The sequence below is a fragment of the Pipra filicauda genome, unplaced genomic scaffold (genome assembly GCF_003945595.2).
Source record: "Pipra filicauda isolate LSUMZ 115617 unplaced genomic scaffold, ASM394559v2 scaffold3_size10097308_pilon, whole genome shotgun sequence".
Taxonomy (NCBI): domain Eukaryota; kingdom Metazoa; phylum Chordata; class Aves; order Passeriformes; family Pipridae; genus Pipra; species Pipra filicauda.
The window spans coordinates 7697165-7717187 of record NW_024104532.1 but is presented as its reverse complement, the minus strand read 5'-3'; the positions used below and the strand labels follow the sequence as shown (position 1 = coordinate 7717187).

The window sequence follows — 20023 nt, the reverse complement described above, 5'->3', positions numbered from 1 at the left end:
GACAAAAGGTGTGTGGCACGCTGCTGCCATTGAAATGGAGACAACCACCTTCAGAGAAGTGAATTTCTGCTACAGAATTGAAACCCAATCATTCCATAATGCCAGAATTCTATTAGTCAGGTTTTCTATTTGAAATTACGCTCAGTAGCCTTACCAAAAGTGCACTAAAAATCAGTGGAAGTTGTCATATTTTCTGTGAATGGTACCATTAAAAAGAAAAAAAGGAAAAATCAAATAACCAGTCACTTATTCCTTTTAAAACATGGGCTTCCTTGTACAAGCCATTATTAGTAAATGCACATTCCCTCCTTGGTTTTGATGAAGAAATGTATCCTGCTACTACAGGAGATAGTACTTGAAGATTCAATTTAAATAAAAAAAAAAAAAAAGGACTGCTGTTACAAACAAAATCAATGGCACTTTTCTGAACTTCTTTCTATCAATATATAAACTGTAATTTGTTTTTTCCTTGTTTGTTTTGACAAGCAGTTGCTTGTTTTTTTAGTGCCTGGCACACCAGCTTTGTTGAAACCTAGACAACTGTCAGTAAGTACAGGGAGGAGCCCAAAACAAACACCTACAAAAATCCTCTCCTGAGAGGCACCCAAAACGTATCAAACTGAATTTTATCACAAGTAATATGCTTAGCAGAGAGCTGCCTTCATGAGCTGGTGTCAGCTGCTGGAACAGTTGCTCTGAGGGTGTGATGTTAGGGAGGTTCCTCTTCACCTCCTCAGAAAGACAAGAATCAAAACCTTTCGTTTCTATTTTAACTAAGCTGAGTTTGCACCTTCCTCGCTCCACAGGATGGAAGGCAAAAATCACACAAATCCCTTTTTACTATTTTCCCTCTTTAGTTCTTGAAACATATGTAAGTGCAGAAAATATCCCACCTAAAAACTTTAAGGTGATACATATGAAGAACCTGAATCGAGTGACTGCTGAGCTGTTTTGTCCCAAGTGAGTGGTACACTGCCAAGAATTAATTTCTGTGACCTTAATAAACCACACCAAGCAGAAGTGTTCTGACCCAACCTGATCTATAGGTTTGCTTCCTAAAAGCCCCCCAATACCAATATGCAAACGGCAAAGTAATTCTTTTACAACTTCAAAAACATGAAAAAAATACATCAAATTAAACCTGATTGTTACGAATTAGCATCACTGTTCCAGCTACCAGCACACTGTGGATTATTAATATTACTTCAAGTTGTGTAGAAAAATCACATATGAGAAACTATTTCTCTTAAGAAATTCCTTTCTGCTTCTCATCATTAAGTTTAATTCAATTTACTCCGAGCACAAACTTATGTGAAGGATCACGGTGCAAAAAGCAAATTGTAAGATCAAACATGATATATATCATATGATGCATCTGTGAGCTTCCTGATACTGATGGTTAAAAAAAAAATCTACATTAAAAAGCAGCTTTAGTCAAACTGAGAAAGTGAAAATACCACCTTTAAAAGAAGACTTGAGTGTTTTTAAGTATGACCACGTTCTCACACGTGTACATTAGGAACGTATTTTAGAATCAGGCCCTACCGTTCTCCTCGTCTGACTTGTTCTCGTTGTCGGAGTCGGTGAGGGTGAGAGCTGAGTTTTCACGACTTGACAGCCCAGAACTGCGCCTGGATTTGATCCCTCTTCCCCACAGCCTGATGGCATGTTCCGGAGACATCCCCCCCTCCGTGTCCGAGTCGGCATCGGAGCCCGTGCTCAAGGAATAGCCCTGGTGGAGTATTCCTATGTCTGAGCAGTAGCCGCTGCGATGGGGAGAGGGCTCACAGATCCCTAGTTCTGCAAGGGTGAAGTTTGTTCCTGGAAGGGTAGTAAAAAAAAAAAATAATTCATTAATTTAAAACCCAGGGGATTTATTTTAAGCTTTAAAATAACAGACCTTTTTAATTTCACTTAATTATACTGTGTATCATTCACTTAAGAGCTGGACTCGATGATCCTTGTGGGACCCTTCCAACTCAGACTATTTTGTGAAATCTGTGACATCTCTGGTCTAGCAAAACTTAACCTCAAACACAGTAAATGCAGCTAAAATGGACAAATATACAAATACACAGAACAAAGGTAGGAAAGGTCTCCAAATTTAAATTTAAATAAATTTAAATTTATTTTGGCCCCAAATAACTAATCACTGAGGTGTGTGATTAACGTAAACCTCGCAACAAGTGTTAATGAGATGACCTGCTTTGCTATGCATCTAACCTTGTATTTGTAGGAGCAGAGCATGAGCTTTGAAGCTGTGCATTTGATTACTAGAAAAGAGGAATTTTTTCTCTGTAAAGCTCATTTGCTCATACACAGGCCTTCCACAGACACAGTGAAAAAAACACAAACCCACGAAACACGAAACCTTGGCACCAGCTTTGCACTTTTACATTTGGTGCAATTGGCAATTTAATACCTGCTGAAGAAATCAAGATAGACCTGGTGAGCACTGTGACTCTTTTTTACCTTTTTCCACCATATTCAAGAAGAAATTGTGCATCAGTACCAAAATCAGGAGGTCACCGGGTTTAAAGGCAAAACTTTCAGAAACAATGTCAAAGCACGTGACCTTTAGCAGTTAATAACGACTCAGTGGACAAAGTCTCATACATTTTTAAAGCACATGGAGTCCCCCTGGGTTCTCAGGAAGCACAGACTTGATGGCTGATTTCTGCTTATGTATTTGTTTCCTACAGTAATGAACAGGGCAGTAAAAAAAATAGAGGGAAATATTCACTGGTCTCTGAGGCTTTCAGAGGTTTTGAAAAGCAAAGTAATTTGAGCTTCATTACATTGGGCTGAAACCAGAACTGAAGTCGCTGGCAGTGTAACTGCCAATTATTTAATTAATTTCTTAATTCACAGAGAAACCAGATCTGTGGTCTGTGTTTCTAAAACAGCAGTTTTATTTTGTACAAAATCAGCTTATGTTTTCTCCTCTTCCTCTATATATTTGTCAGAATAAAGCTCTACAATGGAAGTTCGTAGACTAAATAAAACACATGATTAAGTGTCTTCTATTAATAAGGAAGTCAACTAGATTTTTTTCAAGGATTACAACTTCTTTCACAGATTAGCCAGGAGTTTTAAATCTATCTGGTTCATCTTCCTGTATTAGCCCTCTCCAGTCTCACATCCAGTTGCTAAATAATTTTCTGGATATGAGATGTATGCACACATCTACAGAAAGTAAAACTGGGCCCCACTTCAGATTTATTCCTAGAGCTCATGAATTAAAGGAAGGTGATGGAAGAGGGAGGAGCTGTGCCCTCTTTCACCCCAAGGTTAACCTGTAAAGGGGCCAGCAGAGAGTGGCCAAACCCCAGGTAAAGAATTATCACCAGGTGGATGCTTCTCAAGAAACAACGCATGTAGTGGCAATGCTTAAAAAGAATATAAAAAGGCTGGCATTAGAAAAGCCAGCTCGCTTTCATCAACACCAAATTGGCCTGAACCCTCCTAGTTAGGAGCATATTTTACCTGCCTTCTAATATTTAATGTAGTAATCAGAAATCTACTGGTTTAGTCAAAAGCAAGGAACTCAACAGTCATAAAAATGAGCTTCTTAAGTGCACTTCAGTCTAGAGATTTTTTTGCCTTTTTTTTTTTAATAAATGAAGAGCTCTAACATGACAAATGAAACAAAGTTACTTTTAAAGAAAATGTAAATTTTAATCATGTGCAATTTCAGCAGGAGACATTTAACAAAAACAGTTTGATTGATTATAGTTTTGGTTTAGTCCTATTATCAAGCTAACCTTAAACTTATTAAAAGAAAGGTCAAAATCAAACCAAAATAAATATAAAAATATGGAGTGATCTGAAGCTTGGTAGCTCCACACTTTCTGACTTACACAGGTAGAGTACATGTTGACATTACATATATGTTAAAATTACTAAACTTATCATGAAAATTAAGATTTTCAAGTTTTCTTGTTTGCTGGTGGCATAAATGTCTACAAATACACACAAATTACAAATATATTAGCTTAATTAAGCTGGTTTACATCCACGGTAAACCATTTTAATGATATTCTGTGGATTTTAACAGCCCTTACAATCCCATCTGATTTCCCTCTGATTAGCATCCTGTCTGGACGTCAGAATCCGACTGTAACATCCGATGCAAAAAGCATCTTCAGAGAAATTCTTCCTTTATTTGTCTGAGGAAAACGGTAGAGGCACTGAAAGTGAACTACAGTATTCAGAGAAATCATTCACCCATTTGAGTTTTATTGCCTGGTATTTCAGCATCTCTCAGCAACTGACCACACTGAAAAAATTTGAGAAGTGGATCACATCAGCTCGAGAACACAAATGGAAGCAGCCCCTGAGCCTCTGGGAAAGGATTTTCTGTGCTGCTTCTCAGAAATCTCCTTACAGTCTTACAACAGAAAATCTCAAGCATCCTGATGGTAGGCATGAAATATTCTAGAAATTTCCCTCTCTAGTTAACTTATGTTCTCTGGGAGATTCTAATTAGTTTTACTCAATAATTTTTGGTATTTTCTTCTGCAAAATATTATTTGAGATTGTTCTGTAAGGCAGCTCACAGTGGCAGAATAATTTGTCCTTGGATACCCATGGATAACAATTTTTTCACATCTGCATATATACACGTTTTATATATACATACATATATAAAAGCAGTTGTCAGATATATATTTTATATCTACATATGCAAAAACATATCTATATATATTATAATTCCTGCTTTATTCATAGCCCTTTATTTACTGTAAAACATGAGGGAAAGGAGATAGAAATACTATGGTTATATTGTCTAAACCTTTTCTTGATCTGGATCATGTTCTCCTACATCCCTTGTTTCCCTAAAATGAAACTGCCCACATCTCCTGAATAACATATGAACTGCTGTCACTAATCTATTATTCTCTCATTTGCTTAGCCATTATTGCACATTAAGGTATTAATGGCATCAGTAGACCACCCCTGTAAATTCACACAGAGGGTAAATATAATCTGAAGGCACAGAAATAATTTATACCATAATTCACAGCAGAAAGAACCCTACTATTACTTTGCAGATGAAGTATAGTCTCAGAAATGATGAAAAAATACCTAAGTCATATTTCATATGCACTCCCCCTGCCAGAATACTCCATATGGGATCCCAATGACAGAAAGTTCACCAAGAACAACACAGCCTTCCTTGCCCCATTGCCAGTACAAACTACTCTGAGGTGGAGGGAGGAAACACTGACCCAGCCTGGCCTGGGGTTAAGATTTAGTGTATCCTTCAAGAAGTCTCTTCCTTACTGCTCTAAGTGATTAGGAGTTCAAGCAAAGAACATCGGATCCTTGGTGGTGGAAAAGAAAGAAACTTATTTCTCTTGAAGAACACATCACAAAAAATAAAAAGTCACAAGGTTTTTCATTTGCAACTGAGCTTGGCAGCCTCCATCTCCAGTCCCTTCATCCCTACCTACAGAAATCACTAGACCATTTCCATTAAAGAAAAGCAGTTAAAACCAGCTGCTCCCTTAAGGTGTGTGTAATCTCTCATACAAAACCAGATCAGTAGTACACTAGTTTAGAAGTGTAATACAATGTTATGTACTTGATCATCATTGCCCATAATCTACATGCTGTGAATAGTCTCTCAATAGAATAGATGTTTTCCTTTTAATGAGCACATTAGTTGTATTATCTCTCTAGCACAGTTCCTTTGACAGAAATTTACTATTTCAGTTATTTAGTGTACAAACACTTACTAAAAGTGTGTTGACTTCAGCGATGCACTATTGCACTCATTATCTAGCCTAGAAGGCATCCCCACCTAAACAGAGGTTACTTTCACCCAGCCTCTGGGCAGAGGTCTCATTTGGGTAATTAAAACTGCCTGAATTGCCCTTCTGAAGGTGAATCTAATCCAGCTGTGATCGCTACAAGATGCCTCAGAGGAAGATCCCCAAACCAGGAATGTACAAATGTGATGGATTTGCCTTCAAATCATCAAGTTCACAACTGGACTAAGTCGAAAATCAAAAGGATCACTATCACTTATGGTCTGTGCTACCACAATCAATTACAAGTAGTAATGATAACAAGAACCCATCTGTTTAAGACATTCCATCCTTTCTCAAGTTCTTGTTATGTTTAGACCTATAATGATTTTGCTGTACCACCATTTAGCTCCAATCTGTAGTATATGAAGAGGTCTCTCTTTTTAACAAACTCTGATGCACACTTAATTTTTCTCAGTTCTTCATTAATTCAGTCATTACAGTGGCAGAACAAATGATGACAATCTCATTTTTTGTCCAGCATACACATTTTTAACACTGACCTTTCTTCTCATCTTCCTTACCCAATAAACAATTGCAATCTCTTCAATCATCCCATTTCAATACTATTCTTTTCCCACAGTTAAAGATCCTGGTCTACAAAATGTTTTTTTTTTTAATTCTACCCCATCAGATATTCCAAACTGAGACTCTAGACCCATGCTGTCAGATACACCACTGTCTTTCCTTTATTTCTGAAGCTTTTCTACTATTGTATTTACAATTAAATTTACTTTTTTTTAATAAATCTCCCCCTCCCACCTTGATACATCACTATAAAACATACTGCATCTTTCTGATAGTTTAAATGTGCTTAAATTAGAAGTATATTTTCTGTGCAACATACAGGAATTTTAACCACAGCATCACAAATGAATACCCTTTGTGGCAAATTCATTAGCATGAAACATGCCTGGAAAATTCTCTCTCTTACCATCATTGATATTACAATGACTGCTTTACAAGCAGCTTTTCCTCCACAGAAGTTATAACAAACTTTTTACCTGGACTCTCCTAACATTCCTATTTCCTACCTCTCTATTCATTTTTCCCTAAATAATAAATAATTGCCCTTTGGTAGCTTGAGGAAGGGGCAGTTTAAGCTCCTGTGGAACAAACTCTGCCCTGATCAAACACAAAGTACCAGAGAACAGATTCCTTGGAACGTAGCAAATAAAAATAATGACCAGTCTCTACCTTGTTCTAGGCTCTAAAATTGATAGCTGGGGGTTAAAAGCAGCAGGGCCTCCTACACACTTCTGTTCCTGCCTCCTAAGAAGATTCACAGATGGCATATTTTCACTTAAGATCATTAAATTCCAGGTATTGCTACTCAGAAAAGCTAAACATTTTATAACCAAATTAATGTGAACTTTAACCACTTAAGGATGCTAAATCTTACTTTGAGAGAGCACATTTGTGACAAAGGCATCAGGAAATGCTTTAACAGATGTTACTGAGAAGTGTGAGAATAGCCCATCTCTGCACACATGGACATAGAGACACCCCCCACTCCAGGTATGCTTTCTGCAGTGTAGAATATACATTTACACAATGAAATTTTGTTATAAAGACTAACACAGTTTATGCAGTCAACAATTTTTAAAATTCAAAAGAAACACAGTAGTTTTCTAAAAAGTGAAACTCTGGCTGCCTCGGTCCCTTCTGCAGCGAACTGAGTAGAAGCAGCAAAGAGAAATCTTTGTGCACATTGCAACAACACATGGTTTGAACGTATAATTCATTTCCCAGCTTCTCTCATCAATGGCAGTAACCTTTAATTGTCTTTTCTGTAATCTGCCTTGCTTCTTTCTGATTTGGAGATGCCCCTGCTGTGCTGGTTTTGGCCAGGATAGAGTTAATTTTCTTCACAGTAGTTGCTTTTGGATTTTTGCTGGAAAACTGCTGGTACACTGGTAACTCAGAGGTTGCAGCTATTGCTGAGCAGTTCTCACACAGAGTCAAGGTCTTTTCTGCTCCTCATCCCAAAAAATAGATTCCTGGCATCACCTTATGGTAATGAACTTAGTTTTGATGATATGCTGTTTTAGGGAAAATCACACATTTATTGTTTTCCCCTCAAATGCTGATGTTGATTAAAAACAAAATCAGATTGCAAGGACAAGAGGACAGAGCTAGGTGTCAAGAAAGACTATTACTTATTATCTACCCCACACAGCTCAGGTTAAAATGTAATTCTTGAGGCTAATGCTTCACTTTCTTAGTCTATCTTTGATTCACTAAAAGTTTTCCAACTTTTCCCACCTCTGAGGAGTGGTAAAAGGAGTACAGATTCATTTATTACAGAGGGATGTGTTATTCCTACAGCCCAGTCCATTCTGACACCCGAAGGAGACAGAAGGATGCAATTCTATCAGCAATTGCTCTGCTCTCCTCTGCTGCTTTGCCCTCCTGTGCTCTCCCTGGGTGCACTTTTCCTCTCCCTCCTCGCTGATTAAGTGCCAGCAGAAAGCAAATTCCAGGCTGAGCCTCCCCTATTATTCGCTGTGCCAGAGCTCCACAGTTCAGGGAGCAGAGGGATGGGAAAGCCCTGCTCAGCCCTGACCCCACAGGCCTGGGCACACCTGCAAACTTTCAGCACTTCTGATCAGACTCCAGGAACTCCCTCGGATTTCAGCAGAGATGCACAGACACAGAGCAGGGAAAGCTTTCCAAACTTGGCATCTCTGATTCAAAGCATGGAGATGTTTAGTTTCATCAACACAACAGTCAGGTGATGTTTTCACCGCAGGCAAAAGGAGGGATTTTCTCTTGCATCCATCTCAGAACCAGTCAGATACTCCTTGTCCAGTTTCCAAACAAACCAACCCCGAGGGACATGGCAAATTTCAACCCAAACAGTTCGATCTGTCCAAGTTTGGAGGTGTTATTTTAAGAAACGTGTGCAAACTCAAGTATACATAACACGATAACAGTCAAATAAGATTAGACCATGGTCCTACAGAATTTAAAATCACACTTTCCAGCACTGAAAAGATGTCATTTGCATTCTAGTCTAGCTCACAAAGATGTTGGTTGCCTGTTGTAAAATCCTTTTAGTTATGTCAGAAAAGGACAGTGAGTTCTCCTTGGTCTCCAGAAAAACAAACCCTCAGTTGACCATATATATATATATATATAAATATAGATATAAGTACTTTTTGGATAAAATTGCTATACAGCTCCTAATCTTCATGATACACTAAACTGAGTGCAATTATTAAGAACAATTTCTGTGAAAATTTGCAGGAAACAACCAGGGGATAAATTAGCTGTTGATAATTTACTGAATTAATGAAAAGTTTTTTCTTATTTTTATACTGTTAAATCAAGATTTTATAAGTGGCAAAAAATAAATCTCTGTTCATGACTTGATAAATAAACTGTGCTCTCAAGAAGCAGAAGTCGTCACAGGTAATAAGGTTTATACTTGCATAACTGTTTAATTGGGAACTCTTGAAAAACCTGAATCAGCTGTCATCACAGACAAAACCTTAATTGTTTCTTTATCCCTTGCTTCACAGGCTAGGAACATGGATATTCTATATTTTATGAAGGTCCCCAGGCACATATAAAGATTTCTGAGCACCAGCAGCTGTCAGCTGTTTAGTCACAAGGTGCTTCTTCACTGTAAATACCACTCACTTAGAAATAACAGTAATATAAATTGAAACCTGCACAGTAGAATAAAAGAAGTTTAAACCATTTTTTGGCTCAGAACTTGTACTTATATTCTGAATGACGCTGCTTGTAACAGGTTTTAGAACTGACAGAAATGCCAGCCTTTAACTCTGCATTTCTAATCCTACTGGAGGACCATCAGTAGACCAACGTGAATGACTTCAAGGACTGATAAAGGAATTCACCTAAAATGGAAAGAAGGGCTTCCCAAAAAAATTTAAAACAATTCAAATGGAGCCCCACATGAATTAAAAAAGCATGTTAAAAAAATCCATACAAACTTCAGGCCAAACTTATAGAATAATGAAATTAAAGCTATTTTTGAGATAATATGTATTTTATAATCAGATATCAATGAAAACAGATGAAACTCTTTGAGACAGTTTATCTACTAAAAAATAAACATAACCAGATTTTCTTTTATTTATGGTTTACTTTCATTTTATGAAGAGATCAGGAAACATCTCCATTCATTTGACTGAACTATAAATTGCTTTCAGCTTTCCATTTTTAATCCTAGTAAAATAATTAGTTGTTTTCAAGGTCCAGTCAGTTGTGGTATTATAAATGGATCAGCTGGCACCTATTCAGATACTGTTGGTCCTGAGCTTTGTAAAGATGAAATATACACCCTTAATACAATATTTTCTTACGTGTCCCAGTGACTATAATTTGAACACTGCCTATACAATCCCAAGCACAGAAAGGGATACCCCAGTTCCATTGCAGGGAGTGACTGGTCTGCAGAACTATGGAAGGAAGAAATATGACCTCCTCCCATGCACCTCTTTTCTTTCCCTGCACTGGAATCTCCCCCACACTCAAAACACGCTGCTATTCTGATTTTCTGATCACTGTATACCCAAGTGCAACCTCATCCTTCGAGCCTGTTGCACTGGGGCAGTGGTGCTGGCAGGCACAGCTCTCCTTGGTGAATGCAAAGTGTTCCTCTATTTTATCTACACTTCCCCCTCTTCCAGTGGTTTAGAGTTTCAGTACCTGTGCTTTAATTTAGATTACTATTCCCTTCTTCTTCAATGAAGAGAAGATTTGTGATGTGCCAATAGATTCTGCCTATTCTAACTTTCTGCTGTTTGAAACTACATCTTTGTTTTATAAAACTCCACCTTAACAACAGGGCAGTTGTTGCACTTCTGTTCTCTTTTCTCTTCCATTTTTGTCTAAAATTTGAGGGACTGCCAGCCCTGACTTCATTGGTTAATACCAGAAGGGAGATTCAAGTTAAGCTCATACAATAACTTTGGCATCGAGTTTAACAGGTGGCAAGTGTGTGATCCTCTGAAGAGGAATTATCAAGATATCTCAACTAGAACTACGATTTTGTTGAACAGATTTTTATGTGTGGGAAAACATTGACCCTGATTTTCAAACAGATTTTAAAAAGAATGATTTTTTTTCCCCCACGAGGTCAAATATTCTGCACAAGAACCAGTTGTAATAATAAAAAATTAATAAATAAATAAATACAAATTTTTGTGCTCTTCTCTACTGCTTAGTTCTGCATTAAAAATTTCCAGCCTAAACTCAAAATCTTTTTGAGGTGTTATTATTAGGAGATATCACAGTAAATATTACAAAGAGAACCAGACCAAAATTTGGGTTGTTTGAAAGAGAAGTTAGTGTGCAGGCTGTGTTATCTGACTATTTTTAACACACACATCATCTCACTTGCTAAGTGCCTTTACTTGCTTCATAAGTGCCTTGCAGATCAGGTGAAATGATAAATTCACATCTCACTGATAAAGGTCAAGTATGCCTAGGTATCATATGATTATATTATTATTTTTATTTAGCATCATCATTATTATTATTTTTTACTTTGCAGCCTTCAATTATAGAACTCTTTGGGTTTAACAAGTGGGAGATTAGATGGGATTATTCATCAATCCTCACACAAGTTCACAGTTTTTAGCCCAAAAACATTATGCAAAGAAGTATTTTAGGCTAGCTCACCTATTTCCTTTTTGGCTATATGGGAGCCAGAGGCAGTTCTGAACCTAAAATCAGGGTTTCTTTTGAAAGGGAATGTGGATAAGGTAAGGACAGCACTGAAGACCAGGGATGGGGAAAAAAACCAAACCAAAAAACATCTCCTTTCTATCGCTTACAGGATACCTTGGATGAGAACTTGGCCATTCTGCTGCCAGCCCCTTTTTCCATGACGTGAACACTGCCAGCAGAGCTCTGTGGTGCTCTTGAACATCTCTTGCCTGTGGCCTTTCAGCCACTGTCTTATCTGAAAAAATTGTTTTCTTAATTGCGGGTGTGAGAGGGCACAGGAGCTGAGCTGGCCCCTGGCTTCCGATGGCTTAAGCCACCATGACAGGCTCTGGGTACTCACAGATTTATCCAGCACTTTCAGAGACTGAGGAACCTCTGATTCAGCTAAGCATATTAAAACTTGCCAGCACCTCTATTTAAATTTCAGATTTGTGGTTCTCAAAGGCATTTAGTTGCTCTATTTTCTTCTTTTTTATCTCTTTAAAGGCTTCAGAACAGAGAACAGACATACACGCTGCAAAAGTACCCGTGGATTTAAGTTCTTCTAAAACTTACTTTTGTCATGGAAACTGAACACAGAATATGTTTTATGGATTTTTTTTTTTGGTATACTTTTTTTTAACTGAGAATTTGGTGAACAATGTGCATGGATACATAATTGAGGAAAAAGCAATTTCCTCTGTCAGTGGGAATGCCAGAAGAAAGAACCCTCAACCCAAAACAGTGAACAACCCAAGCTTTCAAGGATTTCTGACCCTGAAAGTCAAAGGAGAAATCTATAGCAGAAATAATCAGAAATGTACAGTACTGATAAATTGTGGTCCTCAAAGTACTTTCAGGGACAACTTTCTGAAATCCAAAACAGGAACCCACAAATCAAGTCCTTCAAAGTCAACAATTTTCTGTGTAGAGGGGAAAAATACTTTTTTTTTTTTTAAAGAAAAAAGCATTTTTGATAAAAATCAAGCACTGAACTAATGATATTCTTACCGATTCTTCTTAGTAGCACTTATATGTAAGAACATATTTGCAAATGAGCTCAGAAGGGAGGTTGCTTTTAAAATAAAATGCAGGATAACATGCATGGACAGCAGGTACCACAGACCCTTGGGAAGTGCAGTATTTACCCAGGTAAATACTGCCCTGACCACGTACAGAGCACAACTCCCAGTGTGGTTTTTGGGGTGGTGCTGGAGTGCTCTTGTCAGTGCTGTAGTCTCTGTGCCTCCATCTCACAGCCAGAATTAGTAAAGCCTGACTTGAGAGGGCTGGGAGCAGAAAACTTGTTAACAGGAAACTGGAACAGTGATCACCAGGCAGATGGTCTGGTGTAACCAACCCACTGGAGCTCTGTGACAATACCAAACACGCTGCCATTTTGCTTCAACCACAATTGTGGGGTTTAATCTTTGACCTATTTAACAATAGTTGCCTCTTCAGAGTCCTCAGGCACAGCAGACAGCAAATGGGTGATACTGCTCAAAATTTCTTCCCCTTGCAGACTAATGCCACTGCTACTCTTTTATCAGCTTTTAACATTTCTGTTATCAGCAAACTGCCCTTTTTAGAGGGGAAAAAGAACTGTGGAGAAGCAAGACAAAGAACCCTGCACCAGCCTGCTCTTATGAATGCCTTGAGCCTTCAAAATTAACAGTGAGAATCCTGTGGTCACAGTATACTCCCGTCTTAAGAGCAGATGTGGCACTGTATAGTTTTGGTATTAAGTCCTGTCAAGCTTCCTTTCAAGAAAAGAACTATTTATCTACTTAACACAGAACATAACCAACTTTTGTAAGTTTCATATATTACATTTATTTCAAAATGCTTGGCATTATTAATCCTTTTTATATTGTTAATATAAAGATTCTGCTTCAAAACCTCAAAAACCCAGAAAGTTTATTTTTTTTCCTCTCTTTTTTGCATTGCATGCACTGATGAACTAGCCTGCTCAGCAAGCATTTAACAGATTAGACACTTGAACATGGTTTCAGGCAATGCTCTCTCATGTTTCTGCGTATTGCCTGATAAACACTTCAAAGTAAACCGCTCATAAATATGAAATGAAAAGCCAAGAAGTCGTTATGCACAGCTTTGAGATACAAATCTCTTTATTCCCCTCTGAAGTGGAATTTGATTGACATAATGAGTCATAGATCCTGTCCAGGGACACACTGCCTTATCCCCTTTTCCTCAGGAGACAGGGAGTCTTTAAAGAAATCCACTTCAGAACTTTCTGATAGACAGCTACAGGAAAAGTTGAACACTACCCACATTTATTATTTTGTATTAATACCTACCTTGAGGACTGTGACACATGTCAAAGATTGATCCCAAAGCCATGAACGGGCCCCAGTAACTAACCCTGGTAAAGGAGGCCAGAGCCAAGATGTTTATTTTATCTCATTATCACAGACACGGTGACAGGACAACAAAGGAGAGTTCCCAGAGCCCACAAGGGTCTGTGCTGAGCTGGGCACTGCTCCCTGCAGGGATCTGCTCATCCACAGGGGCCCTCTGGGAGCCTGGGGAGCAGCAGCTCCATTCCCACCCATCTGGGAACAGCTATTTACTAACGGGGCTCCACGAGGAAGCAGGTGAGCCCTCTCGGCTTGGGATGCTCCACCACCAGACTGCATCTCCTGCTCCGGTGACACAGATCCCCCTCCTGCCTGGCTCTACCTGCTGGACATCTCCCACCTTGGGACAAGAGCAGAGAGGGTGGCCAGGGGTGATATCACCCTGAGGAAGCCCACAATGCTATGACCCTCATTAGCAGGCACATTTATCAGGTACAGACCCCCACAGTCATTTCCTACACTCCACAGGCCCGTGCTGCGAAGGAAATTAAGACTTTCATGTGAGAAGGAGCAGTTAAAACCATCTAGCCTGAAAACCCTCTGAAATGCTAATTTAGATATTGCTGTTAATAAATGATACCCATATGAAAATGACAAAACCTATGTAATTGTTGGTCATTGCTATTCCACAATATGCCTATTCCAATAAAAGTCGAGCTTTAAGCCACCGCAGTGAAACTGCTCATCAGTGGCACCATAAACAAAATTATGGTGCAATAAATTGCTACCCTACACTGTTCTATTCACAACCTGCATTTGTAGTATTTGTGGAGGTTTTTAGAATGAATCCAGAAAATACCTGCCTAAATAAAGATGCAACTTAGGGCACTTTATTTGCCAGCCATGCTGTATGCATTAAATTATACATCGTTACTGGCTTTTGTTAGTCTGTGCTCCCTGTGAAATAACCATACATAAAGTATACAAGATCCACCACTCACAACTTCTCTTTCTTTTGTTAGTGGTAGTGCTATTATTAGTGTCAGCTATGAGCCATTCACATGATTTACACAAAAATACATACATCGTTAAGATTTAAAAGGTAACCGTAAAAAATTAGCTTAATTTGTGGTGTTCAAAATGCGCTCAAAAATGGTTTTATTTTGCCCATAAAAATGAAAGGCCAATATCTATAAAAAGCTCAGAGTGAAACAATGAAATAGTGAGAAGACTAAATATTAAGATGACTGAATTCCTATTACATGTAAATAATGCAACATTAAAGTCTTGTTTTGCAGCAAAAGGCTGAAAGGGAGATTTAGAAGCTGAATACGATGAAAAAGCCACAATGTGGTATCACCCTCCATCTAGAAAGATCATCTCTGCCTCTTCTCAGTCCTCGCTGGCTGACATTACTGAGACATTATTTTCCCCTTAGAAACATTTCTTGTTAAAAATCTTTTACTGTTGTTACTTATTGTTTGCAAATTGCAAACATGTCTGGACCCTGCCCTAGGTATTGTGAATACTCTTCCTCCTCTGCTGTACATGACTATTTGCATGCTGAAAGGCAATAGTCTGCACTGGCTTCTCTAATCACTAGTAAGTGATGAAGATTTACACCAAAATACAAATACATGAATTGCAACAAATACTGAGCAAAGTGGGCAAGTGCTTGAAAAAGCCAAAAACTAAATCAAAACTTATGGCTGTAAACAGGCATTCTCCACTTTTGCAATTTTTGATTATGGATTGTCCTTCCTATATACATTAAAAATCTGTGGTCCAAATTGCAACTGTTTGTAATTATTTTGAATATTTGTGAGGAGTCATCACCACACACAGAACTAAGGAATTATGGGCATGCACCTTGGCATATATCTGCAAAAACTGTCACACACAAGTATTCATTGTAACACATGTATTGTTCCAGTGTACTCTGGATGAATTGCCACACTGAAAGGCAAATGAGGCATCTGAAATATTCTGAATTACTGAGAGTCTTCACAAGGCCTTCTGCAACAATTAAATTAATATTACACATATGAGTAAAATCACTTACTACAAAAATGAACCAGAGTCTAAAATAAATAATACTTTTTGATGACAGCTACCTTAGAAATCGAGTGTGTTTCTATAAACTACTGTTATTTTAAGAGACTACACCACAGTCACTGAGCTTTCATTACAAGATGTGAAATGTTTTGATAGGGCTTCAAGCAGCATTAGGTATTCTGCTGAGGTCCAACAGGCACAGCTGCCAGTCACACCCTTGGCTCTGTCACTCACTTCAGCACATGGAAACCAAGTTGTCTCCAGGATAAGGGCTCCTCAGAGATCTGCAATCGCTGCTTGACCTACAGCTGAAAAGCAAGTGCTTTGCTCACCAGATCTATTAGCCCCTTGACTTCATTCATTCACTAGCTAATATAAATACATTGCTAAAGCGAGTGATTAATTCAATTTCTTTGGAGAGAGTGTTAAATTCTTGAAGCCTTTAGTATGACCATCCATAGAGGTTCCAAAAAACTCTTATAATTGGTTATCAATTATGGAATCACAGTGAGAAATCTGGCAAGAGCCACTAAGCTCTTTCTTTTTTTTCCTTTTCACTTTCCCTCCAAGAATAACCTTTCCTCACTGTACCAGAGTTTCATGTAAAATAAGACACTAAGACAACTATCATCTCTATCTATTTTTATGCAGTTATCTTTCTGCTAGAAGCCTGTTCAACAAATCAACCTCTTTCCATTTCTTTTCTGTGCTTTCCAGGTTTGACATCAACACAACAGCTGAAACAACACTCACTGTTGCTCCTAAAGGAACAAAACTTCCATTAAACACTGCAGGGGGTAGACAACTTAAAAGAGAGGAAGAAACCCCAGACCACTTTTGCACATATTGCTGAATGCAAGTTCTTCCCTCCATTGCTGGAGAGAACCAACAAATATTTTAAATTGCCTAAGATGTCAGTGTGTAACAAGGAGTCTGGAAAGCATTCTGACATAAAAATCTGGGAATCTGACCTGACAGTCCATTGCTTTGACGTGAAGAATGCCATCTTTTTTCTTCTATATTTAAGATCTAATATATCTTGGCATCTTCTGATCCAAGGACGACACTGTGATGAAAACACCATTCAAAGCAAGTGTCCAGTCTAGAAGAGGAAGTTCTCTTCCAATCATCTTGACTGTTTTCTTCATTTGTAACCAGATAGAGAATATATATACAGTCAGGTGTGATTCTGGTTTTTAAGTTTTGTAAATAAGGCTTATCTTAAACAAGTTCCACATAGCTGGACATAACTGGCTGAAGAAACCCAAATTTTGGAAGCATCTATAATAACTTCCTTCCCTGCTTAAATCTCATTCTGTGGAGAGAAAAGAAGGAATACCTTCACATGTGTTATAATCAATTCTAGTTTTGCAGACTGCAACAGTTATAACTGTAAGAGAGAGGCCATATCTGCTGGTTCAGTCTCTGAACTGCCCTAAGCTTCACCAGTTTTCAGAAAAAAAAATACACAAAAATGCCACAAAACCCCAGAGAACTCTGCAAAATGTGCAAAAAGGAGGATTTAATTTTGAAGGTGTTGGTAATGCAGACAATCATTTTCAGTGCACACAGAACAGTTGCAGTTGAGTCCAGACAAATGAGCAAGAGTATTTTCAATTTATGCGTATGTTATATTTACAAACAAATTCTCCCCATTGATGCCAATTGCTAAAATTCATTAAATCAGCTAAAAAATTTCGACAGAAAGTCAAACATTCAAGAATTTTGTAACCCTGAACTTATCTGAAAGCTGGCAACTAAGTGGAAGAATATATTTTTTGTAGTCAAACTAAAAAGAATATAGGTAACTATACGCACTTCTTTGATTGCCCTTTTCAACACATATATATTCTAGTACTCTCAGCTCAAGAAACAAGTAGTTTTGGGTACAAGAAGCTTATTTGTATGAGCTGCTCTGCACAGCTGTGTGTGCAAGGGCCAACAATAACCTGAGTTCCATGTCACTTGAAGGATGCCTTCCCAGAGCCTGCATTTCAGTGATGGAAAGCATGATCCTCCCTCCACAGTATGCACTGCACTATGCATTTAGTCCTTGGAGAGCTTTCAGGATGAAAAGACTATAGTTATTACTACCATCATTATTATTAATGAAAAATACACATGTAAAATTAGGTTTCGAACACAGTGTTTTATAGCCCCTATTTGTCTCTGTGGACACATGCCATAATGGCTTTAACAGACCTTTAACACTCACTGACTAATTAATCTTTACACTCAGGACCCAGCACTGAGTTTTATTCAGTAAGGAGCAGAAAATAGCATCCGTGGATTGGGCTTGCAAGGTCCACTGCATGAATAAATTGACAGGCTACAGGAAGAGTTGGCATTAAACAGCTCCTCTCCTCCCCTCAGTACCCCTGGAACAGCCTTCAGCAGCCACTGAAGCTTCCCTTCACAAACTTCTCACATACAATTTATTTTCATTTCCTAAAGTGACTCTTTTCAACCTTACAGGGACTCACTCTTCCAAATACATTGACACTGATCGAAAAAAAATATTACAGGGACTAGATATCCCTTTAAAATATAACTGCATTTCCCACGCAACCAAAGTGTGCACCAGCAAATTCAGCTTGCCTATGGAGAGCAGAACGAACCATACAAATTAATAGACCTCAGCAATTTGTCAGAAAAACCTTTAGGCTTCCATTTCCAACTCAAACATGTTCTAAATACGAAAAAAAAAAAGCAGGGGGAAAATATTCTGTGAAAAAGAAAGCACAAAGAGAAAATACACCACACAATTTCCTAATAGAATAAATTCAATCTTTGCTCCTCTTAAAAGAATTTGAAAGGTACTGTAAAAGAGTGAAAGGAGTGAATTTCCCTCATCTCATTTGCATGATACAGTTACAGTCAATATAGCTTACCTGGAGTCTGCCTTACTTTAGCTATAAAGCCAGACAACCAGAACACAGTCTTCAGCCACAAAAAATAAAGTATTATGTGTTTACTAGTCAAGCTTCAGTGGCAGACATTTCACCAAGATGAAATTACTCAGGTTCCTAATTTTTTTTTCTACTATAGTAAACCCTGGTAACACTGAAATTCAAGAACACGGTATCTGCTTTATTCCATGAAGCTAACTTCAAGAATAGCTTACTCCATCTCTTCTACAAGTAAAAATTATACTGGGGAACAAGCCCTGTGAGCTGCAGCACAGAAGCAGCAATGACAACAGTGCAGCACTCGTTTGGAGAGTCAAAAATGACCTTCCCAGACTGTCCCCTTAGCAAGGGAGGTCACAGATCAGTTACCTTGTGTATCTCACAACAAAGCACCCATTTCTCTGTATGCCTGTAGAGATAATATTTGTCAGATTAGCTCTTTTTCTTTGGAATTCCTAACCAGTGGTTTAGTGAATCTACATTTCACAGCAGAGAGCTATTAATTAAAGTCCAGTAGGACTCAAATCTGTGCTTATTAACGGTTGGATGGACCTAAGTAAAAACATGTCTACTCCCACACCTCAGTCTCCCCTCCTTACTCCCTGTTTTTCCTCACTTGTTGCAGCACATTTTCCGTTTCCCACCATAAATTCCACAAAATCCTCCCTATCAATGAGCCATATTCTGCTCTCAAGCCACCTCTAACTGATCTCTCAAGCCTAAAAAAAGGAGAGGGAGGTGAATCAACCAGGAAACAAAATCCTCAGCTGCCATCGCTTGATCAGCTACAGCTTATGGTTTTATCTCCCCAAACATTTTCCCATTATAAAAAAAAAAAAAAAGAAGGCTTGTAATGCTCTATGCATCAGTATACGTAAAAAAAAGCCTTCAGAATTTAATAGGATTTTATAGAGACTCGGCTTTGTGAATTACACTCATCCAAAAAAAATATAAAAATATCTAAAGTCATTTCTATTTGATTTGAAGCCATTTACGTATGACAATATCTGCTATATCCTGACAGGAACAGTCCAGCTGAAATTGCAAGCACATGAAACCAGCAGCTGGCTCTCTTCCCACTTACCTGCAATCCTCTCAAGTGGGGGAGGAAAGTTAACAAGCACTGTGTAAACCTCCTCCACTGCTTTAGAATTAAAAGAAACCCTGGCGTAAAAAAAAAAATAAATTAGGAATCCATTAGATTAGTTTTTACTCAGATTAACCATTTACTCAAATGGTCACATTC

At 38.2% G+C, this 20023-nt stretch overlaps 1 protein-coding gene across 13 annotated transcripts in view; it reads right to left on the bottom strand.

Annotated features, from left to right (window-relative positions):
• The window catches only part of TENM2 (teneurin transmembrane protein 2), a 1087321-nt gene that overhangs the window by 451146 nt on the left and 616152 nt on the right, over positions 1-20023 (bottom strand). For all 13 annotated transcript variants that reach the window (XM_039385212.1, XM_039385215.1, XM_039385216.1 and 10 more), the window contains one exon: positions 1546-1821. In XM_039385212.1, coding sequence (XP_039241146.1) covers positions 1546-1821 — 276 coding nt within the window. The remainder of the gene's footprint in view (positions 1-1545; positions 1822-20023) is intronic.